The sequence below is a fragment of the Planococcus citri genome, chromosome 4, assembly GCF_950023065.1.
Source record: "Planococcus citri chromosome 4, ihPlaCitr1.1, whole genome shotgun sequence".
Lineage (NCBI taxonomy): Eukaryota > Metazoa > Arthropoda > Insecta > Hemiptera > Pseudococcidae > Planococcus > Planococcus citri.
Genome location: NC_088680.1, coordinates 24796737 through 24823746, shown reverse-complemented (window position 1 = coordinate 24823746; position 27010 = coordinate 24796737). Strand labels below are relative to the sequence as shown.

Below are 27010 nucleotides of genomic sequence, written 5' to 3'. Positions count from 1 at the left end.
ATTCATTTTTGTAAATTTTTTTTTTATTTTATTATAACATTTTCCATTTTTTACATTAGTAATCAAGAGGTAATTTGTTTTTATTCACCGTTTAGGTACGCGAGGTTCTCGATAGTTAACTGTATTTTTTTTTATATATATATGTACTAGATTATCTAGTTCCGATTTTTCAAGTTTTTTTTTTTCTTATATAACTTTTATATCTGGTATTTTTTCGTTTTTATTAGAATTTGCTTTGTTTTTTATTTTTTTTTTATTTATATATGTTAGGTACCAAGTCCGAAATTGTACAATTCGGGGTTGGTACAGCCAATTTTGTACCATCTCCGAAGTGTCCGGACCAAGCTTGAATATTACTTTTTCATCGGACTTGGTTTGTACAATGCCCGGAGGGTCCGGACAAAGTGCTCGACTTGGTACAATTTGTGTTGTGCAAAACCCGAAATGTAGTTTTATAATGAATGAATTCGAATTTTACATCCCTTTATTCCATAAATATTGAACCAAATTAAAGGAAATTTAAAGATGACTCTAAAATACACACCACCAGCAGAATTTTCTGGTGCTGAAATTCATTTGTTGATTTTTGGGGAAATTTTTAAAGATTCAAATATTGCTATGCTCACTTCTCAAAAAAAAAAATAAAAATAAAAAGATCAAATTGAGGTACTTACTAACTAAAATGCTGAAACTTGGTTTTGACTCTCTATTTTCAACTTCTCGAGTCGTTTGGTGGTGGTTTTGATTTTTTTTTGGGCGGTATTTATGCACAGGCAACTTAGGCATCTGCCTAGGGCTGCAAATTTTCGGAGGCAGTAAATTTTGAAGCGTTTTCATCTCAATTTTTTTCTAAATTGTATATAAGTATTTAGAGCAAAATTAAAATTTAGCATAAACCTGGATTAGCCATCGATCTTTATGACTAAGTATTAGTGCGTAGTTTTCAAATGAGTAAGGCACGAGAATTTCACGACTAGAAAAGTTGAAAATAGAGAGTAAAAACCAAATTTCAGAATTTTAGTTAGTAAGTATCTCAATTTGATCTTTTTATTTTTTTTTGTGAGAAGTGAGCATAGCAATATTTGAATCTTTAAAAATTTCCCCAAAAATCAACAAATGAATTTCAGCACCTGAAAATTCTGCTGGTGGTGTGTATTTTAGAGTCATCTTTAAATTTCCTTTAATTTGGTTCAATATTTATGGAATAAAGAGATGTAAAATTCGAATTCATTCATTATAAAACTATATTTCGAACTTTGCACAACACAAATTGTACCAAGTCGAACACTTTGTCCGGACCCTCCGGGCATTGTACAAACCAAGTCCGATGAAAAAGTAATATTCAAGCTTGGTCCGGACACTTCGGAGATGGTACAAAATTGGCTGTACCAACCCCGAATTGTACAATTTCGGACTTGGTACCTAACATATATAATCTTAGATATTACGATATTATTATCTTCCGGTCTCTGTTATTATATTTTTTGTTTTGTCAGTAATCATTTTTCGACAACTACTTCAGTAAAATTCGTTTCTGTATGTCGTTATTAAATATCTTGGTCAGAATTGCAAAATTTTTAATTCAAGGGGCAGTCTATTCCGTTGTTAATATTTACCCTTTCTATCCTTTCCTTCTTGGAAAACCTCTCGCATTAGTTGTCTTGTTGAATTAATAAATTTTTTATTCTTAAAGAATTTGTTAATTCAAGGGGCAATGTAGTGGGAGGTTTTTCCCTCTTTCCTCACATCATTTGCTGGGTAAATATTTCCTTAAACGAAAACTCATTTATTTTGCCTCCTACCTATAACATTCTCGATATTAATTATTATCATTGCACCGGCCATATTAGAATTGTACCGGTTATATTACTAATCTAGAGTACGACTAGCGGCGTTTCGAGGAACTTTTATCTAAGCTTCCTACGGTCGAAACTTTTGCATGAATCTTCAGTAGGTCCGAGCACCTCGGCCTGCTCATTCGATGTAGTGAAAAGTTGAACCGGTGTTAATTATCATGAAATATCATACACGTTACACGAATCTCAGATGAGACAATTCATTTATTCAACATCATAATTAAAACTAAACTTTTAATTATCCACAAACACACTATCTCTTTTCCTTCCATCGTCTTATTTTCTGTTTTTATTCTTCGAGAATAGGTGAAATAAATTCATCCGGTCGTTATAGGGTAGCTGCCACCTCTTTCGATTGATTTCTCTGACCAAGGTATGCAATTTGATTTTTTTTTATTTAATTATAAGCTGCACGATTTTCTTTATCTTTGTTTTCATTTTTGTTGCTCAATAAAAGTCTCAAAGCAGTGTGCTTGTTACTTTCTTCAAGTTCGATGGGTTAGGGGTGCCCTTTTATCCCTTCATATTATTCTTGGTATACCTATTTTTCGTCTCCGATTTTAATTATTTAATGGTGAAAGACCCTGATTTTAATTATTTTTCCGGATACATTATTTCTATGTATGAGTCTTTATGGTAAATCTTCGAGATACATTCGTTTCATGATCAATATTACGCCATGCGGATATTGATCCATTCAGACTCAACATTTTAATTTGAATTAGGTCCAGGATTCTATGCTTTATTTTTTCATTTTTATTTATTATGTCCGAATAACCCATGGCGAGGCGGTAAATCGCCAGACGTGGGTGTGCTTTAATTAGCTAGGTCATTTCCCAGGGGTTTCATTATTTTTTTTTGGTTCTTGGGATGATGCGTTGCATGAAAAGGAATTTTCGGCACGCTTCAAAATTGATGAAGTAGAGCATTCTTCAATTCCATCACATCCAAAGACAGCTGAAATTATTATGAAATCTCTGGTATGGAAAAGCTAAACTACTGGTGGATACTCCTGCCCAAATTTTGTACGTACTAACGCAATATTTTTACCACCTATGCTCCCTTTAAAAAGTGGCGATTGACTGTTTTTTGTTTTAAATGAAATGTAAACTTAATATAACAATAAAAAATTATGATGCGAAGAAATCGACTTTTGATTTATCTACCCGGAATTTCGTTGGGCAGAGAGGAAAAGAGAGGCAACGATTAAATAATACCACCTGGTTAATTTCAAGGCCTCTTTGTTTCAACTTCATTTTTCACAGAAGAATTGTATAGAATTTTACTACATGAGAATTTTTATTAGGACAAATTGATACTGACTTAACTTTGAAATCAAAAATCTTCGAAAATGATTACTCAAAACAAATTTAATAGAGATAATTTCCGATTTTTCACCTATTTCGATGAGTGCAATTGACACTTTTTCTCAAATCCAGAAAATTATGACTTCATTTTATTTACTCAAAGAACTTTTTCTTTGAATTATTCAAATTTTTCTGCAAGTTTTAAACCCATTTTTATAGGTTGCACGTATGACACTTTTTCAACAATTTTCAAAAATACTGACTCAATTTTGAGCTTAAAATTCTTATGAAATGCTTAAAAAACATTTTCGAATAATATTTTTAATTTTTTCGAATTTTTTCCCCATTTTGATATTTTTTATTCTCGATTAAAATTTGGGATTTAACCTACTTGGTCAATTTTTGGAGGGGGATCGAGTCTTCTTAGAAGGTAGGTGGGCGTGGGTAATTCCCCCAAAAAAAGGTAAATTTTGATATGCATTATTTTGAAAAACAAAAATCATTTTTTTGGAAAATTTCAAGTGGGATTCATTTCTATCTGTGTCCCATGGCCCTTTTCTAGTGTTGGCCTCAATTCAATCCCCCACAGTGGGCCACAGACCCCCCTCCCCCCCTAAAATGGCAATAATTATAAAGACTTTGCTAGTGCCACGCGCACTGAACCGATTTAACAATAAACAAACAGACCTTGAAAAAATGACAAAGTATTCAGATAGTAAGTATCCCAAATAAAAGAGTTTACGTCAGTCGGTTTCTACTATGTAGTATGTAAGTATGAAAACTTAATTATCCTCGATGTAACGATGAACATTAATTATCGTCAAACAAATTTGACACTTATGATACTGAATGATTTAAATGAAGATTCACCTTCGTTTATTAATATACTACCCGTGTGGTGTACGCATAAACATTACATACGAGTACAAAAGTAGACTATAAACACTGTAGCTACAGGAAAATTCCATATCGTTACATTTCACCCACAAAGGATTTTTGGTTCGCGAAATTCGCGATAATTATTAAACTGTAGTCAAAATTAGGTACCTACCTACCCACTAACGAGCGAGGCAATTTATAATTTTAATTGCAGTCAGACATTGAAGAACGAAAAGTAGGTACAGTCAAAATTCAACAGTGCTTTCCGCGACTTGGCGTTGCAAGGTGAAAGTAAAAATCGCGAAATCTTCGTTAGTGAAATTATTTTTACCCAAGTTGTGAAAAAAAAAGAAAACGGGAAAAAATGAGTAATTCGGACGATATCGTTATTTCTGGCATTTCTGGCGTGTTTCCAAAAAGTGAAAATGTGGAAGAATTCAAGAATAATTTATTGGCTGGAAATGATATGATTTCATCATCATCTGAGAGACACAACAAAAAAGGTAAGTGCGAGGTACCTTCTACGACAGACCATCCTACAGTCTTTCACAAATCATGACAAAACTTTTTTTTTCAATGCGCAGGCTTGAACGCTGGATTATTAAAAACAATCGATCATTTTGATTATTCTTTTTTTCGCATAAATAATAATCATGCCCAAAGTATGACATATTCGGCGAAAATATTGCTGGAAAAAACCTTCGAAGCGATTCTCGACGCAGGTATGTACGATACCATGGAATTTACTTTATGGATACGACATCTAGGTATGAAAACGATACTTGAGAATTTTATTTTTAAAATTTTGAAGGTTACAATCCTCAAGAAATAAAAGGGGAAAACATCGCTGTTATTGGTGGCGTATGGGATCTCAATGATGAAGGCGATCCAGCAAAGTATAAGAAAACTGAAACGTATTTAGGATTCGCAGGCAAAATGGCATTCATGTTGACGAACAGAATTTCGCAATGGTTGGATGTTCATGGTAATACCTATAAACTGACAATGACAGTCTAACGTATTTTGTACGTATTCGCCTGTAGAGAATAAGATCGTTGAGTTACCTCGCTCCTTGAAAGTCACCCCTCAGAAGCAGGTCCATCGATAGGGGAAGCAAAGGGGACAGTTTGCCCTGGGCTCGCACATTCTAGAGGGCCTGTAATCAAAGAAAACCTTGTTTCTTACATCTCAAAAAACACATTTTCAAAAGCTGTTTCCCTCACTTCGCTCGGGATTGATTCTTTTCCAATTCAAAATTGAAATTTCAAAAAAAATACCTTTCAACTTATAAAGTTTTAGAGTGAAAAAATGAACTCCTCACATAAAAAGTATCATCTTTATGCCTCTCGAAATACAAATTTTCAACAGCTTTCGCCCTCTCTTGAACCTATTCTCATTTCTTTTTTTTTTAAATTAACATCCTAAAAGCCAAAAAATAAACTCTTCGCAGAAAAAAGTATCCTTTTAAGTTCTCTCAAAATATTCAAATTTTCAAAAGCTCTCGCCCTCACTTCGCTCAGGCATGTCTTCTTTATTAAAATCAACTTCCTAAAAAATTGTTTTTAGGCCTCTCAAAATTAAATTTTCAAAAACTCTCGCCCTTGCTTCGCTCGAGCCAATTTTTTTGATGTTTTACAATTTAAAAATTCATATCCGGACCCTCACAAATCCCAAACAGAAAATGAAAATTTTTACAAGTCATATTATGAATATGATATCAATCAGAAAAATTGGCATTTTCCCCCAATATCAGTCAGCAAAATTTCGGCCAAACCACCTCCCCTTATACACCCTCTCAAGAAACCTCAATGTAGTTTCATCCCTGGAAATGGAGCCAAATCCTACTCAGAAGTCCGATTAGTTCTCAACAGTTGATTGATGAAATAGGTACGTAATTCGAAAAAAAAACGGTTGAAAATTTTTTTAACATATGAAAAAAAAAAATAATACGGAGCAATTGTTTTAATCAACATCCTTTATTGTACACTCTCAGTTGACTGCAATACTAATATACACTTTGATTACTGCCTCAGGACCAAGCTATTCCGTGAATACAGCTTGCTCATCCTCAATGTACGCCATTGATCACGCAATTAAAACTATTCAACGAGGACAATGCGAAGGAGCAATCGTGTGCAGCTCAAATTTTTGCTTAACCCCCACAGAATACTCACCCTCTACACCATTTCTCAGCCCAGATGGGACAAGTGCACCATTTGATGTAGATGGTACGTATTTATTTACCTATTCAATCAATTTTCAATGGAAATCAAAAATATATTGGAAAATTTGAAAGACAGAAAAAATAAAAAAATTCTGTCAATACTTGAAGCAAATTACCGAAAATTTACTCAAATGTATTTTTTCCCCTTCAGCAAACGGTTATGTGAGATCTGAAGCAGTAGTCGTAGTTTTTTTGCAAAAAAGAAAACACGCGAGACGGATTTACTCAACCATCATTCATTCGTCAACCAATTCCGATGGATTTCAAGAAAATGGATCAGGTTTTCCATCGATCAAAGCACAAATAAATCTATATCAACAATTTTACCAAGAAATTAGCCTGGATCCCCGAAGGATTTCTTATATCGAAGCTCATGGTACTGGAACTCGGGTAGGCGTAAAAATTCAATCACCAATAAAAATATGCAAAATTACAGCCAACATAAATGTAGGTATTGAATGTGAAAAAAAATATCGTTTTTTCTGTCATAGGCAGGAGATACTGCGGAAGGAACATCCATCGATAATTTTTTCTGCGCGAATCGTGCAACTCCATTAAAGGTGGGATCAGTCAAATCGAACATGGGACACGCTGAGGCGGCAGCAGCTTTATGTAGCATAATCAAATTAATCATAGCTTTCGAAACTGGAACGATTCCTGCCAATCTACGATACAATAAACCAAATCCCGACATTAAGGGTTTGATTAATGGACATCTCGAGGTTATTTTATAACATGGAAATCATGTTTCAGCTACCATCGTGATTTTGTGTCACAGAAACTGAATTCAATTTTCATTTTAAAGATCGTTACAAAATCAATTCCCTTGGAAGGGGATTACTTTGCATTAAGTTCGTTCGGAGTTGGTGGATCTAATGGTCACATTGTCCTAAAACCTCATAGAAAAGTCCAAGATGAACAACATTCGATCGATGAAAATATGCATTGGCTAGTTACAGCATCTGGAAGAACAGAGGAAGCAGTTGACTGCATTTTGAATTCTGTAAAACTGGTTCAATTTTACTCACGCAACAAAAAAATGTTGACATTTTAACTAATTCGTCGCATACTTGATAGGTTGAAAAAAATAGGAATGCCGAGTATATTCGATTATTGCATGAAATTTTCAAATACGGAATTCAAGGTCATCCTTATAGAGGATACATAATTCTACAAAAAAATAATTCACCCAAAGTGTCTAAAAAAGTAAGCTAAACTATCGCAGAAGATGCGAATATTCATTCTAAAAACAGCCCAATAAAATCGAAAAAAAAAATGTTTTTTCAGTTCTTTTCTGGTGAAAAACGGCCAATATGGTTTGTTTTTAGTGGTCTAGGATCGCAATGGCCTGCAATGGGAAAATTGTTAATGGAAATTCCAATTTTCGCTCAGTCTGTACGTAAAAGCCACGATGCGCTACGATCAAAGGGTCTTGATGTAATAAAAATCATTTCAAAGGACGATCCTCAAATACTCGACAATATTCTAAACATATTTGTAGGAATAACAGCCATTCAGGTAACCTTTATCGGTATGAATTTGGAGCAAAGAATTTTTCGAATGAAAATTCACCTTTCCAACAGATTGGTTTAGTGGATGTATTGAGCATAATAAATATTAGACCAGATGGAATCATCGGTCATTCAGTAGGAGAAATAGCATGTGGATATGCTGACGGTTGCTTGACAGCCGAACAAACGATTATGGCAGCTTATTACAGGGGTTTGGTTTTAATGGAAAGTGGTTCCATCAACGGAACTATGGCAGCTGTTGGTAAGTGAAATTGTAAAAATGTGTCATTGAAAATGTTGAAACAGAGACAATCTTCATTCTCTTCTTTTCACATAACATCTTTCATCCACTTTTCAGTGTATGTAGAAGAAATAAAAAAATTAGATAAAGACCTCTGCCATTAAAAAATTCAATTATTATTCACTCAGGTGAAAGCTACGAAACGATGAAAAATCTCATACCCCAAGAAATCGATATCGCATGTCATAATGGTCCCAACAGCTGTACCTTATCAGGACCAACGGATATTATGCAGAATTTCATCGAGACATTACAAGAAAAAAATATATTTGCACGCAAAGTGAATTCTGCAAACATTCCATCCCATAGTCGTTACATCGCTTCACGGAAATTGCCATTTTTATCCTACCTCAAAAAAGTAAGCCCGCCTCCTGAAAAATGACCAGTGAAATGCTATAGGCTTAAGAACTGTTTCATCTTTCCCTTCAGGTTATTCCGGAGCCGAAAATTCGTTCAAAAAAATGGATAAGCACATCTGCACTAGAGCACAATTGGGATAACGAAGAAGTCAAATATTGTTCTGCCGAATATCAATCGAATAATTTCGTAAATCCGGTATACTTCGAAGAAGGCTGCCACCATATACCTGATAATGCGATAACTATTGAAATAGCACCTCATGGTCTCCTGAACGCCATTTTAAAACGTTCTTTACCGAAAACTGTACACAATATTCCATTAACTTGGAAAAATAGTGAAAACAGCGTAGAATATCTACTAAGTGCCTTAGGCCAGTAAGCATTACCTAATAGTCCGGTATAAGGACAAAAGGAATACTTCCACCCCCACGACACGCTGCCGATCCTCTGGCACATTTTTTTCTTAAAGGAGACATTCTAAGGAACACTTCAAAGCAAACTTGCGAAAGAAAAGGCTGGCTTTACTAACAAAATGGCAGCTATTTTGATTGACAAGACAACCAAAATCGCAAACACTCTCCAACATAAGACTTGCACGAAATTCTTTGAACTGGACATAACTAGACCGAAAGAACATGCAAAAATTCATCACCAGCTGAAATTCCAACAGCTAATGTGCATTTCTCGATTTTTAGTGAATTTTTGAAAATAACATTTCAACCCAAAAATAAGAAAAAATCAAAATTTTACCAAATGGGCCTAGAAAGCTGAAATTTTGGATGTACCCTATTTTTGAACTGTCAAATCGATTGGAAACGGTTTCAACCCGTTTTGAGCATTTCTGGAGCCTCTAGCGGATTTTTGAAACTTGAAATTTCCACATGAAGAAATTTTGTGGAAAATTTCAGGTTTAAAACATCTACCGGAGACTTTAGGAATTTTCAAAAAGTCGCTGGAGGCTCCAAAATAATTCAAACTTACCAGCAGTCGGATTTCTAACTTCATTATATGAAATTTTGTGGAAATTTCAAGTTTCAACAATTTGTTGGAGGCTTCAGAACTGCTCAAAACGGTTTGAACCCGTTTTAAATTAATTTGGCAAGTCGAATAAGGTACATTCCAAAAAGCTTTTTTAGTGAGTTTGGTAAAATTTTGATTTTTTTTCTGATTTTTGGCTTAAATTTGATTGTCAAAAATTCATCAAAAATTGAAAAATGCACTTCAGTTTGAAATTTTGGCTGGTGATGAATTTTTGCATGCTTTTTAACCTAACAATGTCCAGATTCAAAAAATTTCGTACGTGTCCACTGTCCATATTGGAAAGCAAAATCTACAATTTCGGCAGACCTGTTATTCAAAATGGCCGCCCTTTTATTATGTAGTGAGGCCAGCTTTTTTTGGCTAGTTTGCTTCAAAATGTTCCTTAGGATGCCCCCTTTGAGAAAAAAGTGGTTGCAGAGGATCACGGGAGAAGGTTGCAATTATTCCTATTGTCAAAGTTCAAAACTGCATAAGTAGTCATACACAAAAATAATGAATTGAAAATAATCGTAGATTCTACGAAGCCGGTGGTGAGATGGAGCTGAGCCACCTTTATCCGGAAATCGAGTTCCCAGTAAGCAGATCAACTCCGATGATTTCTCCATTAATTAAGTGGAAATACGAAGAACAGCAAAAGCCTTATAACATGAGTGCGAATACAAATCAATCAAATGAGAGATATTACACGGTTGATCCGAATAGTGAAGAATATAATTATCTTTGGGGTCACATCATTGGAGATAGGAATTTGTATCCTGGCAGTGGTTATTTGGTAAGGACTTAAACATAAACCACTTCCCCCCCTAAAAACTACAGCTGATAGTACCCAAATCTTGCACTCAAGCATTTACATCCTTATCCAGCAGCCTGTACAACAAACTCATGAATTTCAAATTTTATGATTTTTTTCAGTGGCTGGTCGCTGAAGCCATTTCTATGATAAAGAGAAAGCCACTGACGCATTTTTCCATCGTTTTTGAAAATATTCATTTTGAACAAGCAGTAACCATCCCAACCAAAGGTATACGTAGAAACAAACATTTCACTTCGAAAATAAAACAAAATAAATTTACTAATTCATAAATTTTAGGTAGTTTGTATTTTCACATCGTTATTCAAGATCACAACAATCAATTTGAAGTGAAATGCGACGAAGCTGTGGTAGCACAAGGGAAAGTTCGAATTTTGGAAAATACTCGTAAGGATGTGACCAACGTAGAACCATTCAAAGATGAAATATCCAATTCAGGTATTTTACCATTGAATATCAACGATTTCTACAAAGAACTGCGATTAAGAGGTTACCAATACAATGGATTATTTAAAAACGTTCAGTATGTCAATTGCAATGGTAATTTTTAAAGTTCACATTTTCTTGGTTTTAGTTTTTCACTGGTTTAGAGTTTAGTTAAGAACTCACGAGTCTTATTTTTATCCACTTTTTTTCAAAAGGTACATATGGAGAAGTATCCTGGAGCAGAAATTTTGTAACTTTTATCGATACGATGTTGCAAATCACCTTATTGCATGTGGACAGTAGAGCAACTCTTGTTCCTACATTCATACGCAAAGTTGTGGTAGACTTTCAGAAACATTTTGAAATGCTAGAATCTTTGGATGAAGAAAATCCTAGTTAGTATCTTACATTATTGTTTTGTGACCCATATTTTTAAAATGACGAATTATACCTATTGATACGTGATTTCAATTCAAATATAACAAGAAAGGTACTTTCACTTGGCAGAAAAAATTTTTGAACCGGAGAAGGCTGAATCAAAAGAGCATACAAAAATAAAGACATCAGCAATCAAAATTTAAGGTGCTCTCAAAAAAATCAAAATTTTACAACATTTTAGCGCTGAAGTTTGGCTTAGCAAAAATTGTTGGAATTTTCTAACTATAACTGGAGACTCCAGAACGGCTTGAAACCACATCTAATCGGCTCAGTGTTTTAAAATATTAGTGTATAAAGTATATTTTACCACTCCAGCTTTATTGAATACAATTTTGAAGAAATTTCAACTTTCAAGAGGATGCTGAAGGCTTCAGAACCGCTGAAAATGTTTCTAATCCGTTTCCAATCGATTCGGGTTATCAAAAATGTCCAAATTTGATATCCAAAAATTCACAAAAAATCGGAAAATGTACCTGAGCACCTAATATTTTCACCAGGGATGTGATGTGTTTTTGCATGTTCTTCCAATTTAGCTTTTGTCTGGTTGAAAATTTTTCTGCTGGTTTGGATACCTCCATCGTAAATATACCAATTCCATAGAATTCCCTGTTCATTACCACTCCTATCACAATTTATTGAGTGCCGGAGGGATTCAGATGAGTGGATTGAGATGTGCTGAGATTAATCGTCAAAGAAAACGAGCAGATCACGTACTTCAACGATATAACTTTGTTCCAAATATCAGCAATGAAGTAAGCTAATGATTTTCTCCAAAAATATACTTCAGTTATTGGAAGAGAAATTCACAAAAAAAAAAATGTTCCCAGAAAATGGACTTGAATACAACAGTCGACATTTGCACTGAAATAGCTACACAGAATACTCTAATTATCAACGCAATCACCTATGAAATAATTGATCAAGATTACAGTCGAACTGGGCCTTCCATATCAAAAGCAGTTTTAAAAGCCTTGCATGATAGACCAACATACAAGGTACCTATGTATAAGACTATGAGACTCATTAGCACGATAAATCGTCTGACCAATGCAGCACCTACTAATCAATAACTAAACCATTCAATTATTCAGGCAAACGTTAACATTTTAACGAATTCAATTAAAGCAGAGGAAACAGAGGCATCAAGCGAAATAACAGTTTCGAATGGAAAATTACCAAACAACAAAACTGTTTTAATGGTGATCTTGTCACACATACAAAAACAAAACGAGGTTGGTAAAACATTTCAGCTCATGACAATAATAATCCAAGACTATGCTTCTTGATCAAATTCAATTGATTTTAGGGCATCGAATCAATTTTGGAAGCACTGAGAGATGATGGCTTTATCCTCACGAGGGAATCAATCGCTGAAAATGTTCCATTTGAAAAATTGGGCTTTAATGTCTGCTTTAGTCGAATTATTAATGATACTGAAAAAATTATGCTCCTTAATAAAGTAAGCTCTCCGAAATAATTGTTAAAAAGTCCGACTCGATTCTTTGATCCAATAATAAAAAGTGTAAGTATAACAACAATCAATATAAGTACATATCTCCATTGCACAGTTGACAAAAAGCAAACCAATCAAGCAAACAATCCAAATAAAAGATAGTTCGTATTCTTGGGTACCTGAAGCCCAAACTGCTATTTCAAATCTCGACCCCGAGAAAGATGAAAAATTGATATTGTACGCGGAAAAACAACCAAATAACGGAATACTGGGCTTTTTCAACTGTTTGAGGAAGGAAGACAAAGGAAAACATATCAGGTACGATCTCCTTTCCTCTCATCAATATACTCATTTGGTGTCAATTTTACCAACATACGTCATGTTCAAGGTGTTTTTTCATCATGGATGACAAAGCTCCTTCTTTCTCCCTGGATGATCCATTTTATAAATCTCAATTAGATAAAGATCTCTCTCATAATGTATATAAGGATGGAAAATGGGGCGGTTACTGGCACTCATCACTCAACTCATTGACTGATATAGAATCCAGTCATGCATTCTGTACGTTGGAAGAACGTGGCAATCTTTCCTCTTTCAAATGGATTGAAGGCTCGTTGGATCCTTTAACGTAATCTTTAAATTCCTCGGCTCATATTACTTACAATTTCTCAAAATTTATATTTTTTGAAAAACTGATTTCAGATATGGAGGAATTTGCAATGAAAAATTTCTAGTTCATGTTTATTACAGTGGAATCAATTTCAAAGACGTTATGCTATCAATTGGAAGAATTTCTCCAACAGACTCGTTTTCTTATAGTCGCTTATCAGAGGTTAGTTTTTATCGAAAACGTAATATTGTGACGAGGAGGGGGCATAGACCCTAAAGTTTCATTATAAGTTACACAATCTCATTATTACAATGATCAAAATCATTCAAGTGTTGCATTGGAGGCGAATTTTCTGGTAAAGATAGAGTTGGAGTAAGATTAATGGGAATTGTGCCTGGTAAGGGAATTTCTACAATGGTCGAAGCATTACCAATCATTACATGGAATGTACCAGACAGTATGACATTAGAGGAAGCAGCTAGTATTCCTCTTGTATATGCTACAGTGAGTGTTAAATTCACGTATCAATCAGTGGCGCAGCCAGGATTTTCTCAAGGAGGGGGCAAAACCCGATTTTTAGGCATGAAAAATTGAAATCAGGGGTAATTTTCTGGAAATCTATTGTGATGTGTGGTGATTTCAAGAAAACGAAGGCAAAATTACTGCTCGAGCGAAGTGAGAGCGAAAATTTTTAGAAAAAATGGATCCAAACAACGAAAAACGTCCATTTTTGCATGTTTTCTTTTAAATTTTCGCTCACAAGGGGGGGCCATGGCACTCTTCGCCCCCCCTCTTGGCTACGCCACTGGTATCAATGTATTATTGACATTCTCAGATTTTGATAAATAGGCAGGTATTATTTCATTAAGTTTAATTATAATATTATTTGCAGGTTGTATTTGCCTTCTTTTTCAAAATGACACTGAAAGAAGGACTTTCAGTCCTCATACATTCTGGTAGCGGTGGAATTGGTCAAGCAGCCATAAATATTTGCCTGCATTACAAATGTAATATTTTCACAACTGTTGGAACTGCAGAGAAAAGGGAATTTATTAGAAAAGCATTTCCTCAAGTGAGTTTTCCAATTAATCCCTTGGTTCAAAATCTAAATAGGAAGCTGATGCTTGACATGTATCTCTAGGGCTAGGGTGTACCTTGAGAACATTTTTTTTCGTTTTTTTTCCGCTCCCACCTTCCTAAAGTGTTCACTCGGTGTAAAACAAATGGTTCCAGTGAGACCCCCCCCCCACTTAACAAAACATAAAAAATTGAAGTAACAGACAAAATTTGAAAAATTGTGAACTTTTCAGTTCCAACATCTCAGTCAAGTCCCTTACTTGGATAAAATAGATCTCTTAATCATACTTATTTGTGAAAAAAAAAAATATTTGAAACGCTCTAGAGATGGAGGAAAATTTCTTCAACCCTGTTGGTGAAAACAAATCGTGCCAAGAAGTCCCCTTCCCTCCCATCCCCCCCCATTCTAAAAATAAACCAGAAAACCAAAAAATTGACATTTCTACCTCCGTTTTTTTTTTACCTTTTAATCCTTAGATTTGGTCCATCTTCATCAGAAAAGCACTAGGTACTTATTTAATGTTTCCGATTTGCCCCTCCCTCTCCTCCACGATGGAAAAGTGGAAATTGGTCTTTGCCTAAGTTTCCAAAAATAATTTGATTTGTTGAAAGAAAGTTTTGGATGAGCTACACTAGCCAAAATTATTAAGGTACCTACACCCTGATGAGTCACCCACTTACAGGACCGATTCTACAAAATGTTAATTTTATAACTTTTTGAATGACTAGATCCCAGAAAACCATATCGGTAATACCAGGGACATTTCATTTGAAAGCATGATAATGAAACAAACAAAGGGCAGAGGAGTTGATGTAGTATTGAATAGCTTAGCTGAAGAAAAGCTTCGAGCTTCAGTTCGCTGTGTTGCAAAAGGTGGACACTTCTTGGAGATAGGAAAATTTGATATGGTTAAAAATAATCCATTGGGTAAGTAATGGCAATGAGTAGGCATATTTTGGTATCGATTATACCCAAATTTGAAGAATGTCGGATGTAACAGTTCAATCATTTTTCCTTCTCCTTGCTGATTAATTCGTCAAATTTTTATTTAGAATTGGGACATTTCTTGAATGATATCACATTCTACAGTGTGCAATTAGATGTTCTACTATTGAATCACAAAAATCCGATAGTTTTTGGCATATTCGAGAAAATTCAAAAAATGCTCGAGCAGGGAATTATAAAACCTATCGACAGAACAATTTTTCAAATCGATGAAGTGGAATCCGCTTTTAGGTAATAAATAGGTTGCTTACGTAAATGCTGGACTATTGTTGTCTAAATAATGATATTTCACGACACCTTTAATTTTGTAAAAAAAAAAATATTAATGCAGATTAATGGCATCTGGAAAACATATCGGTAAGCTGATCATCAAAATTAGAGACGAAGAAGAAAATATCAAATCAATACCAAGACCGATGCAAATGAAAGTGAAACCAAGAGTAACTTGTCGAGAAAATAAATCGTACATAATTTTAGGAAAGCACTTATAGTTTTGGATTTTAAATGAGCAAGTACCTAATAATGAAGTTCAAAGGTGATTATTGCATGTTCTTCTTACAGGAGGATTGGGAGGATTTGGGTTAGAACTGACGGACTGGCTGATAATAAGAGGAGCTCGTAACATCGTGCTAAGCTCACGAACAGGCATCAAAAATGGCTACCAATCATACAGAATAAATTTATGGCGTTCTTACGGAGCTCGTATCATCATCTCCACTGCTGATATCTCCAAAGAATCAGGCATCGAGAATTTAATTCAAACTGCAAATTGTTTAGGTCCAGTGGCTGGAATATTTAACCTCGCAGTGGTAATAACAAAAGCAAAAACAACTCAGGGCACACACCATCCCAATGCCAACAAAAAAAAAAATACCTAACATTCCTCTCATTTATATAGACTTATATGGACGATCCATTTTCAAAACAAACCGAAGAAAAATTCAACATCGTTGGTGATTCAAAAGCGATTGCAACTTGGCATGTTGACCAACTGAGCAGAAAAATGTGCCCAAATTTGGAATATTTTGTGGTATTTTCCAGCATAATTTGCGCTTATGGAAATATAGATCAAACCAACTACGGTTTTGCCAATTCTGTTATGGAAAGAATATGCGAAAACAGACGTTCGGATGGTTTACCAGCGTTAGCCATACAATGGGGACCTGTAGGCGGAGTTGGTGTACTTTCTGATGTATTTGAGAGTAACCCATCCGCTGTTATAGGTAATTTTCAATGATATTTTTACCATTTTTAAAATTCAAAATGGGAAATTTGAACGAATTTTTTGAAAATAATATTAAAGGGATTCTTACTTACTTTTAATTTTGAAATAGCAGAATAAATTGGAAGTTTGCTCAATTTCAAGGAAGTAAAATTCTTTTCTTTTTAAAATTTACATGCAAATATCTATAGGTAAGTTTATTTTATGCAATTTTTTCATTATAAAATCACTTACTAATTCTTATTTGAAAATCAAATGATCCAATGATGAAAACTAGCACTCACCTAAAACAGAGAAAAATACAAAATTACGGATTAGTTTTTATAAAATTATGTGCTTCAATTTCTCATAATGTATCAACTCAACATTAATTCGACATACAGCTAACGTTATTCAGAGAAAAATTTTCAATTTCTTGATTCAATAAAAAGTTTTTAGCAGAAAAACTCAAGTATTTGATTCAGAATGTTTGGAATTTGTGACAGCATTAAATTTTAGCCGATTTGGACTTGCTGGGGGCTTAAGATAGGCTCGAAAATGGAGGAGGGAAGGTCAACTTTAGAACTTTATAAATTTGAAACAGTCAAATTTCACTAATTTTAGCAGTAGGTACTTTTACACTGTTACCTTCAATGACGACTTTTTGCCTTCTTGAAACAGTGAAATTTGACTGTTTCAGATTTAGAGAGAACATAAAACGATTTTCAAATATTCATCTCCACATTTCCACATTGATAGTAATTTCCCCATTCTTTTCCTCGACTAATGTTTCAGGAGGATGCGGTTTTCAAGAAATCAAATCATGTTTGGAAACATTAGACTGTTTAATGAAACACCATTATTCTATTATTAGCAGCATAATTGTAGGTGAAAAACAAACAACTGATTCTGACATAGTAACTAAAATATCTAATGCAATGGGTAAAAATTATGGCAAATAATAAGAATTCGACTTGAACAATAGACCTAGGTAAACAAAATCTCACTACTTTGGTTGTCTTTTTATTTTTTGAATAGGTATTAAAGATCTTGAGGCTATATGTTTAACGTGGACTTTACCAGAACTAGGAATGGATTCGATTTTAGGGCTAGAAATAAAACAAATCTTTGAAACGGAATTTAATACTTTCTTTACATCAGAAGAACTACAATCCATGACCTTCGCAAAATTGATTCGTTTAAAAGAAAACAAAAACAACGCTTCGATTGCAGGTAATGACAATGCATGGAAATTATCTAACAATGTGTAGGTAAATAAAGCTTTAAAAAACTGAATTTTTGATTTTATGCAGTTCATGAACAGCCAATACAATTGCATCATCTCAATAGTGAAGAAATGTGGGTTCAGCCGATTTTGCGAATACCATTCATCGATGGAGAAATTCAAGAGCCAACCTCAGTTGATGAAACTCCCACTGTTTTTGTATTCCCTGGAATAGAAGGTCAGTTGGTAATTTAAGCAATAGGTACCAGCTCATCTCATTTGACGGACGTAAAAATGAATAAAATCTCAACTAATTAAATGTCCACGATTTCAGGGTTAGCTCTAGCTATGGAATCACTAGCTAAAAATTTACATTTCCAAGTGCTATGCTTCCAATATTATTTTGATACTGATGAAAGACAAAATGTTATTCAATCTATGTGTGAATATTTTTCATCTGTAAGTAGCATTTTTATGAATAAATATCGTACCTATTTTATTAGTAAAAAAAAAATAATATTTTTTAGATCATTTTGGAAAAACTTCGTCCTGAACAAGAGTTTCATTTCATTGGCTACAGTTTGGGTGCATTAATCGCCGTAGAAACAGCCAAAATATTAGAAAATCGAGGAAGAAAAGGACACATTTGGCTAATCGATGGTTCGCCTAAAACTGTCAAAATGTTGGGTCTGAACAGAGATAAATTGGAAGAAAATGTCCCCTTAGAAGATGATGAAATACAGAATCGAATTTGCTTCATATTCATAACAACATTATTACCAAAACTACCCAAGGAAAAAGTAAGACGTGTTAAATTTCGTGAATTAGGTATAATTGCAACAACAAATTGAAATATTCTAGATCAATTTCTTTTCTTTTTTATCAGTATTCCAAAAATATAGAAAAATCAGTCGATTGGGAATCCAAAAAGAAAATAACTTCGTCGATGTTCTCAAGCATGATGGAAAATGAAAATCTTATGCATCGATTTTTAGACAAGCTATTTAATATAATAAAAGCGACACACACTTATGAAATATCTCCAGTTTCCTTGAATTCATCCTGCGTTTTGATAAGATGTGTCAAGAATTTATACGGTTTACCTTTCAATGAATCGTACAGCTTGGCAGAGGCAAGTTATCTAGCACTATATACTTACCTACACAATTAATTGAATATTTTATAGCTCAGAGAATAAGTATTTAAACTTGTAATTAAGTACCTACCTACGTATTTCATAACAGTATACCTAACAGTTTCTGTTTTCATTTTTATTTCCTTTAGCACTTTATAAATCCTGTAGAGGTTTATAGAATTGATGAAGTAGATCATTCTTCAATTCCATCGCATCCAAAAACGGCTGAAATTATTATGAAATCTCCGGTATGGAAAAGCTAAACTACTGCTGGATACCCCCTGCAGAAATTTTGTATACTAACGCAGTATTTTTACCACCTACGTAGTTATGCTCCCTTTAAAAAATTGTGATTGACTGTTTTGTTTTAAATGAAATGTAAATTTAATAAATACAACAATAAAAATGATGATGCAAAGAAATCTACTTTTGATTTCTCTACTCGAAAATTGTTGGACCCCCCCCTCCCCCTTCAACATACGCTATGTCGCGATGCCATGACCAATGACATGCTCGCTTCGTACGCTGAAGAAGATAATATGATGTGAAGTGGGCTAAAATCCATAATTTTGAGTCGTTTTAATTATTTCTTACCTCAAATCCGGCCCCTGGGAGAGGTGCTGAAATTCGAAATTTTTAAGAAAATTATTCTGATCAGAAATGAACAACTTTCAAAAAAAATTTTACTCACTTCAGTTTTTTTTATTAAGAAATTTGTGTGGGGCGAAAGAAGGGAAGGAAGGTGTCTCCACACAGGGGGATCAGTATTCTTTTTAGGGGGGAGTAGTACTTTAAGGGATCGGCGAAGGCATATTTCATGAAGATGAAATTACGTATTTTGAAGAAATCTGATGCAAAAATTAAAAAAATAATTTGAGAAAAATGACTGTTATCAATTTTCTTTCAATTTTTTGAGTGTAAAAAACTCAAATTGAGACTCGAACTTGAAAAAAGACTCGCATGTGCCAAACAGGAGTTAGAGTCCTCGCCGCTTGCTCAAATCGTAAAATTGACAACATATTTCAACCTGATCGCGGGGATGAGTGGTAGAGGGGAATATAAGGAGGGGTGAAATCGTGATGAAAAACCTCCCTCCTCTCGATTTGCTCAATCGTAAAATTTGACCACACATTCAAAACCGGCGTCCTCGAAAACCGGAATTTCGATTTCACTTCAAAATTTCACCTCCATCTCCATTTCCATCTCATCCCTTTAAAATTTACAGAAAAAATTCATGCTGGATTAAAATTCAAGGATATTGGAATTTGTAATTCAGTATAAGCATCGTCCGATTATTCTACAAAAAGAGGTGATACTTGATTGTAATTTTCAAATTACGAAATTAAAATCGTATTACTCAAATGTCACCTTCTTTCCCCTTCGGAAAAAAGCCCCAAGAAGTGCCTCCGGCTATAATAATCTCAATTTTCGAGGATTCAGCCAATCTCATGATCCCAAAAATGGCCAGATAACAAAATTGTGAAAAAACGGGAGGGGCTGGCCCCCACCACCCACTGCACCACTCTTATATGGAGTTGAGCGAATATCCCGTCTTGCTTGAAAATTTTGTTCTAGAGTACTTGTGCATCAAGCAATATTTCATGCTTTCATCATAAAATGCACTTTAATCGTTGTTTGCCACTGGACTAACAATAAGTAGATACTCGTAAATTATGTTTTTACCTACCTACGTTTGAGGCTCAAAAATGGAAAATTACCATTTTCATGTATTTTTACGTACGGTGCTTGAAATGTCATTTTTTCCAAAAAATTTAACCTTGAAAGTCCAAACACGCCGAAAATTGACGATAAATCACGTTTTTTGCAAGATTTTAATTTTTTTGAGCATGTTGCACCGATTTTTAAGCTTCACAAAAAATATTCATATGTTATAGGTACCTTTGGGTGTAAGTAACTAAATTTCTGAAAAAATTTCGCAGAGGATACCCTCCTCGATTTTTTTCTACGAATTTTCAAAATTTTGTACCCTCCCCCCCTCCAAAAAAACAATATGAAATTTTTTAAAAAAATTCACACTCGCATCTACCTAATGATTATTTTTTGAGAAAGTTTCAAAATTTTGGGACCAACCCCTCCGGAGAATGGGAATTTTGAATTTTGAGCACGTATGGGCACATTTTTCGGGTTGGGATGAGGAGGGGGGTTCGGCTCAAAAATTTTTTAGGGGTGGTTTTGCATCCAAACTAACTTTTTGGGCGAGTTTTGACCAAATTGGAGAAATTACCGATTTCACTATCTTATTCTGAAAGGCTCTTTTTCCCCATAAAACCCCACGTTAAGGTACCTACTACCTACTTGTAACAGTCACTGCGGTAAACAGCGAGGGTGTGAATTCTTTATCAGAGATTTTTTCGGATTACATATTCTGTTCTTGAACATAGTTATTCGAACCACATTGCATATGTATAAGTACTTACCTATTGTGTAATACATTATATCGATGCATAATTACATTTTTGATTACCTAGACCTATCTATACCTACCGTTGTACGCATAATGCATTTATTCATTACCAATGACTTGCCGCCAAACAAGGGCATTTAGTATACTTCATTCCATTTAACCCACTTCCACTTCGTTGTAAACTAGTTTTTAAATCTGGGTCACTTCGTCGATAATTAGGTAATCGGTATCATTCCATTAGAGCTTACTGAAAGGAGGCTGGGGTGCAGATGGTACATGGATGAATTATAAAAATCGATTCACATGGGGTTGATAAAAAATTTTTTATTATAATTTCACAAAGGTTTTTTTTAAAAAAAAAGGGGGGCACGCAGTGGGCCACAGACCCCCCAAAAATGACGATAATTCGGATTTAACCCTCATCGATGTGCAATGTGTCGATTAATATGTTTTCGAGGTCGTAGAATTCGAATCTGTACTTATTTTTTGTAGGGGTGGGGGGTGAGGCGTGGGGAGCGGGAAAGTTTCAAATTTTGCTTTCATTGCGTCGTGTAATATATCAATTAATATGTTTTCGAGGTCGTAGAGTTCAAATATGGAGTTATTTTTTTAGTAGGGATGGGGGTGAGACACGGGGAGGGGTTTTTTCAAATTTTCCATATATTATTGTGTAATATGCCGATTGATGTGTTTTCGAGGTTGTAGAATTCGAATCTGGAGTTAGTTTTTTGGTAACGGGTGGGGGTGAGGGGTGGGGAAGTGAACAGTTCCAAATTTACTTTTTGATGTTTTCTCATACCACCGATTTTTAAAGTTTACAGCTTTTTATACAAAATCAGAACACATTTTGGAGCAACACTCATATAATCGCGCAATATCACGGGTTCTCTTCTGCATAGTGATGTGTTTGTGTATTTAGGAGTGGCGTATATTATGTTTCAGCGATTTTTTGCACATAATTGCACATTTGCTTTGCAGGTTCATCCTTCTATTGGAAATACATAAATTTTCTTCACAATTGCGGAAATATCGCAATTTTAAGATCGAAACATGATATATTCGATTCAACTTTGATTGAAATACACTATTTGAGATATAAAATGATTTTTTCAAATCAACAATATTAACAGTCTGAAAAACATGACAAACGGCATATTAAACTATAAGTAATATTATGAGCAAAATTTGGAATTTTTTTCCTCTCCACGCCTCAGTTCCAACCCCTACCAAAAAAATAACTCCGGGTTCGAACTCTACGTCCTCGAAAACATACCCCCAAAAAAGTACCTCACGGTAAAAAAAAGGGGGTTTGAAAAAGAACGCGCGAGGAAGGTTCATCGCCATTGCAAAAAAAACTTCAAAAAAATCTCCATAATACAACTGGAAAATATCCAAAAAAAAATAACCCAAAACAAAAAATTACTGATATCTACATTGCAGGGAGTTGAAGAATGATTGGTGGTACCTACTTACCTGCCTACGTACCTACTTCAGAGTTCGCAAATAAATAATGAACAAAAATTTGCCAACTTCCGCTCACTTTCTAACGAAGTCTAATCAAATCAAATTTGATCATGGATACTGGAAATGGAAGCTACCTAGTTGTCTAAAGAAGTGGGCGGAAGTTGGGAAATTTTTGTTCATTATTTATTTGCGAACTCTGAAGTAGGTACGTAGGCAGGTAAGTAGGTACCACCAATCATTCTCCAACTCCCTGCAATGTAGATATCAGTAATTTTTTGTTTTGGGTTATTTTTTTTTGGATATTTTCCAGTTGTATTATGGAGATTTTTTTGAAGTTTTTTTTGCAATGGCGATGAACCTTCCTCGCACGTTCTTTTTCAAACCCCCTTTTTTTTACCGTGAGGTACTTTTTTGGGGGATATCACCAATTTTTTCTGAAGTCTTTATGAACAAAATATTGGGTTAGATTTGCATTCACTTTTACTCAAACATGGTTTCCTTAAGAAACTTGTGGAGGCGGGGGTTCAATATTCTCTTCTGAAGATTTTTTTTCTAGTGCATGTTATTCATTAATTTATTTGTCAAAATTCCAACATTCAAAAACCTGTTGGAGGCTCCAGAACTACTCAAAATGGTATGAAACTATTTCCAATTGATTTGAATTGTCTGAAATGAATTTACACACAAAATTTCAACTTTCTAACATAACATGGTAAAATTTTAATTTTTTTCATTTTTTAAATTATTTTTTTTTAGATTAAAAAAAAAAAAAGCAGAACCAATTTTCTAGGTTAAAATTCAAGAATATAAAACGCAATGATAACAATTTATCAATTAAAAAAAAATAATTACTTGAAAAAAAATCAACTTGAAAAAAAATTTTCACCTAGGTACAGGCGGGATTCGAACCGAGGACCTCCTGCGTAGTAAGCGGAAGCTTAAGTTACGCAGCCACTGAGGCTGCGTTGATGACCGCGCATTTCAACTCCATACAACACCGAATGCAACGTATGTTTCGAATATAAGGGCCATTCTGATTGATACATATAAGTTGACGTTGGTTTAAGTTAATTGAACGAAGCTACAGACTTTTAAACTCAATCATTTATAATGAAATTCGGCATATAGATTACTAAAGCTATAGAGAAGTGCCTTTTGTACGTTTTAGCTCACTTGCAAAAATACTTTCTGAATAATGAGTGTTTGAAAATTTCAAATTGGGTAAAAAAGTGGTTAGAATTCGTTTTTCAAAAAATCCCTTCGTAGCGACCTGAATTGTGTATAAATACACCATCATGCAAAATTTCATCGAATTTCACCCAGCAGATTTTCTGAGAAGTGTATTGAAGAAACTTGAGAAAAAAAAACGGTGAAAAACGACATGTTTGAAGATCTCGTGCACTTTTGGTATTAAACGCACAACGTTCAAATTTTGGTATGTTGATAAGCTCGTCAAGATCTTCAAAATGACATATTCAACTTGAAAATTGGTGCGATCGTTTTTGAGATCGAAAAGTACTCATTTTCGCGTTTGTTGGTCTCAGAAGAGTAGGCGTTGCGGTAGCGGCGACGTTCTTTTTCCCAACCCCCTCGCCGTGCTACCGCCCGGCCTGATTAATCGATATATTACACAATAATATAAGCAAAATTTGACATTTCCTCGCTCCCCACGGCTCACCCCCCACCTCTACACAAAAATAAGTGCAGATTCGAATTTTATGACCTCGAAAACATGTCAATCGACATATCACACAATAATATACCCAAAATTTGAAATTCCTCCCTCCCCACGCATCACCCCCCCTACCAAAAAAATAACTCCACATTCGAACTCTACGTTTTTGAAAACATATTAATCGATATATTACACAATAATAAATGTAAAAATTTGACATTTTCTCGCTCCCCACGCCTCACCCCTCACCCCTACAAAAAAATGAGTGCAGATTCGAATGCTACAAACTTGAAAACATATTAATCGACATATTGTACATCGTTGAGGGTTGAATCCGAATTATCGCCGTTTTTGGGGGAAGTCTGTGGCCCACTGTGGGGCAGGAGTCTAAAACTTTTCACAGAGAAATTTCTTAATGGTACCCACCTTCCATGCAAATATCAATCTGAAAGCTTTCCGGCGTCATTTTACCCCTCTATAGTGCCTAACTGCCTATGGCCCTTGAACAAAAAAATTTTTATTTTGTAGGAAGGTGTACTATACTACATATTACTCATATCTAGACTCGAATATTATAAAACTGCATACATATGTATATATAGGCATCGCGGCAGGCTTACGAGCCAATTTTTAAAAATTTCAAAATTTTGAAAATCATTTTCAATATCTGTTCTGATTAACTAATTACAATTCTAATTGCACAGTCATTGAAATATATAATTTATCTCTACCAAGCAAAAGAATAAAAAATTTTTGGAGAAAATTTTGTCAAAAAAATTTTAAAATTTTTTGAACTAAATTGCATTTTGTGAAAATTGTTTTATTGCAAAAAAGTCTGAACCGCATTCAAATTTTTGGTATCAACAGTATTCCCATAGAGCAATAAAATTCAAAAAAATCATTTGTCAAATTTATCATCATGCATACCCAATTTTAACAGGGCTTTGTGTATGCCGACCATGTGCTTCCTATTCTACATATAGACCTCGCGTTAGTACTACATCTAGCGAACATCTCTGAGAAACAATTACTGAGCGTAGCTAACATTGACAAAACTAGTTTGAAACGCGTGGTTCACTTGTTATGTAACTGTAGCCTTTACAAAGTGAGCCAGGCTGGTAAACCTACTGGTTCACTTCTTATGCAAGATTAACCCACACATGGGTTCATAAGTGTGTTGTTGTGAACCTGTATATATACGAGGTGTGGCAATTAAGTTCCGGGAAGCCCTCCTGAGAGGGGGAAGACGCAACACTGGAATGTTCGCGAACACATTGTCCAGTAGCCTGGACCTTCCTTTAGTAATGTTCAAAGTTTCAAAGCCGTAGGTTGTTCCGTTTTTTTGTGCGTATTTTTTGAATGTAACTTTTGGTACGACGTCGTGAAAATGAGTTTTGCAAATTACTTCTTGGAGGAATGGTCACCTCCTCAAGACATCTTAGTGTCTCCTCACTATTTCTATACCCCAGATTTGATTCCTAGGGACCTTTACTTCATTCTCAGTTGGTTTTCACCTGAGAATCAACACCCATTCCATTTTTGAGGAGGACTCAAAAACCTCCACTAAAATTTTGAGAAATTCACCTCTGAGAGACTCAAAATTGTTTTTTAAATGGGAGCATTGAGTAAAAATACAATGCACTGAGTTGAAGGAAGACTACACTAATGACTTATGAGGTTTTTACTCACCTCAGAGGACATTTCCTCACAGCCACTTGGCAACAAGAATCTCATGGCCTACTTTTTGTGAGGTTTTGATCACCTGATCTTGCTCAAACATTTCCTTAATTTTTTTTAATACTACGTTTGACCTTTTGAGACATTTACCTCAACCCCAACCAACTTGAAATTTTGCAAAGTATTAGAGGAAGGTCTACCTAAAGCTCTTTAATACAAGTATGGAAATAGATTATGCTCTTAAGAAAGTCTTAGGATTTTACGTAAGTTTTAGGTACTGCGCACGCATCAAATCTGTCACACTTTACAACGTTGCACCCCATTGGTTGCTTCACCGCGTGATGACACCAACCTGCCATGCGCAGTACGTATCACATACGTAAAATGCTATAACTTTCTTAAGAGCATAATCTTTTTCCATACTTGTGTTAAAGAGCTTTAGGTCTACCCTACACAACAACGTGTTTGCGAACACTCCAGTGTTACCACATCACCCTCACCAAATGCATTCCCGGAACTCAATTGCCATACCTCACCGATTCAAACTCAAAAGTTAATTTGCATAGGCACTAGGCACAGCAGAATTTGCTTATTTTTGCACTGCATAGTAAAACAAATCTAAATTCCGCATACTTTCGAGTTAATCTGAGGCTTTTACAACCAGCAAAACATGTATACTCGTACCTCTACCTATTCGTACATTGAAATCTCTTCAGAAGGCATAATAATCAACTTGGCATTTGCTAAAGACTCCAGATCGAATCAAAAGTGGTCGCCATCGATTCGAGGACTGTTTTCAAAAGGCACATGATATTTTAAGTAATTTTTTCCTACAATTCATTCAATTTTACCATCCTAAAAATAATTTTCTCTAAATTCAAGTAGGATACCCTGTGACTATCTAGATCT

The 27010-nt window shown here is 34.7% G+C and overlaps 4 protein-coding genes across 4 annotated transcripts; all 4 read left to right on the top strand.

Moving 5' to 3' along the window:
- The first annotated feature begins 4271 nt into the window (after positions 1 to 4271).
- LOC135845136 (fatty acid synthase-like) lies at positions 4272 to 7000 on the top strand. The gene is made up of 6 exons (XM_065363600.1): positions 4272 to 4545; positions 4627 to 4764; positions 4854 to 5027; positions 6076 to 6270; positions 6418 to 6656; positions 6758 to 7000. Exons 1-6 carry the CDS (start codon positions 4407 to 4409, stop codon positions 6998 to 7000), a joined length of 1128 nt encoding a protein of 375 aa, XP_065219672.1. The 5' UTR covers positions 4272 to 4406.
- On the top strand, positions 6061 to 10262 carry LOC135845135 (fatty acid synthase-like). Its single transcript, XM_065363598.1, has 9 exons — positions 6061 to 6270; positions 6418 to 6656; positions 6758 to 7269; positions 7344 to 7472; positions 7554 to 7784; positions 7850 to 8039; positions 8207 to 8436; positions 8508 to 8812; positions 9992 to 10262. Exons 3-9 carry the CDS (start codon positions 7207 to 7209, stop codon positions 10260 to 10262), a joined length of 1419 nt encoding a protein of 472 aa, XP_065219670.1. The 5' UTR covers positions 6061 to 6270; positions 6418 to 6656; positions 6758 to 7206.
- A 133-nt stretch (positions 10263 to 10395) lies between these two features.
- Positions 10396 to 15855, top strand: LOC135844118 (fatty acid synthase-like). The gene is made up of 15 exons (XM_065362235.1): positions 10396 to 10499; positions 10569 to 10829; positions 10931 to 11110; positions 11754 to 11905; positions 11981 to 12148; positions 12245 to 12385; positions 12460 to 12612; positions 12722 to 12924; positions 12995 to 13234; positions 13309 to 13438; positions 13547 to 13720; positions 14109 to 14288; positions 15023 to 15221; positions 15347 to 15530; positions 15631 to 15855. The coding sequence occupies exons 1-15, from the start codon at positions 10415 to 10417 to the stop codon at positions 15788 to 15790; spliced, it is 2610 nt and encodes an 869-aa protein (XP_065218307.1). The 5' UTR covers positions 10396 to 10414; the 3' UTR covers positions 15791 to 15855.
- On the top strand, positions 15850 to 19269 carry LOC135844119 (fatty acid synthase-like). The gene is made up of 9 exons (XM_065362236.1): positions 15850 to 16108; positions 16198 to 16522; positions 17296 to 17442; positions 17539 to 17733; positions 17814 to 17963; positions 18060 to 18184; positions 18253 to 18525; positions 18612 to 18857; positions 19010 to 19269. The coding sequence occupies exons 2-9, from the start codon at positions 16204 to 16206 to the stop codon at positions 19121 to 19123; spliced, it is 1569 nt and encodes a 522-aa protein (XP_065218308.1). The 5' UTR covers positions 15850 to 16108; positions 16198 to 16203; the 3' UTR covers positions 19124 to 19269.
- The last annotated feature ends 7741 nt before the right edge of the window (positions 19270 to 27010 follow it).

Excerpts from the sequence above, each read along its gene's own strand:
- LOC135845136 (XM_065363600.1), top strand. The coding sequence starts at position 4,407 with ATGAGTAATTCGGACGATATCGTTATTTCTGGCATTTCTGGCGTGTTT. Across the intron at positions 4,546-4,626 it reads TGAGAGACACAACAAAAAAG|GCTTGAACGCTGGATTATTA; the intron begins GTAAGTGCGAGG and ends TTCAATGCGCAG. Across the intron at positions 4,765-4,853 it reads CGAAGCGATTCTCGACGCAG|GTTACAATCCTCAAGAAATA; the intron begins GTATGTACGATA and ends AAAATTTTGAAG.
- LOC135844118 (XM_065362235.1), top strand. The coding sequence starts at position 10,415 with ATGATAAAGAGAAAGCCACTGACGCATTTTTCCATCGTTTTTGAAAAT. Across the intron at positions 12,613-12,721 it reads AAATTATGCTCCTTAATAAA|TTGACAAAAAGCAAACCAAT; the intron begins GTAAGCTCTCCG and ends TCCATTGCACAG. Across the intron at positions 14,289-15,022 it reads TTAGAAAAGCATTTCCTCAA|ATCCCAGAAAACCATATCGG; the intron begins GTGAGTTTTCCA and ends TTGAATGACTAG.
- LOC135844119 (XM_065362236.1), top strand. The coding sequence starts at position 16,204 with ATGGACGATCCATTTTCAAAACAAACCGAAGAAAAATTCAACATCGTT. Across the intron at positions 16,523-17,295 it reads TAACCCATCCGCTGTTATAG|GAGGATGCGGTTTTCAAGAA; the intron begins GTAATTTTCAAT and ends CTAATGTTTCAG. Across the intron at positions 17,443-17,538 it reads TAAAATATCTAATGCAATGG|GTATTAAAGATCTTGAGGCT; the intron begins GTAAAAATTATG and ends TTTTTTGAATAG.
- LOC135845135 (XM_065363598.1), top strand. The coding sequence starts at position 7,207 with ATGCATTGGCTAGTTACAGCATCTGGAAGAACAGAGGAAGCAGTTGAC. Across the intron at positions 7,270-7,343 it reads TTGACTGCATTTTGAATTCT|GTTGAAAAAAATAGGAATGC; the intron begins GTAAAACTGGTT and ends CATACTTGATAG. Across the intron at positions 7,785-7,849 it reads TAGGAATAACAGCCATTCAG|ATTGGTTTAGTGGATGTATT; the intron begins GTAACCTTTATC and ends CCTTTCCAACAG.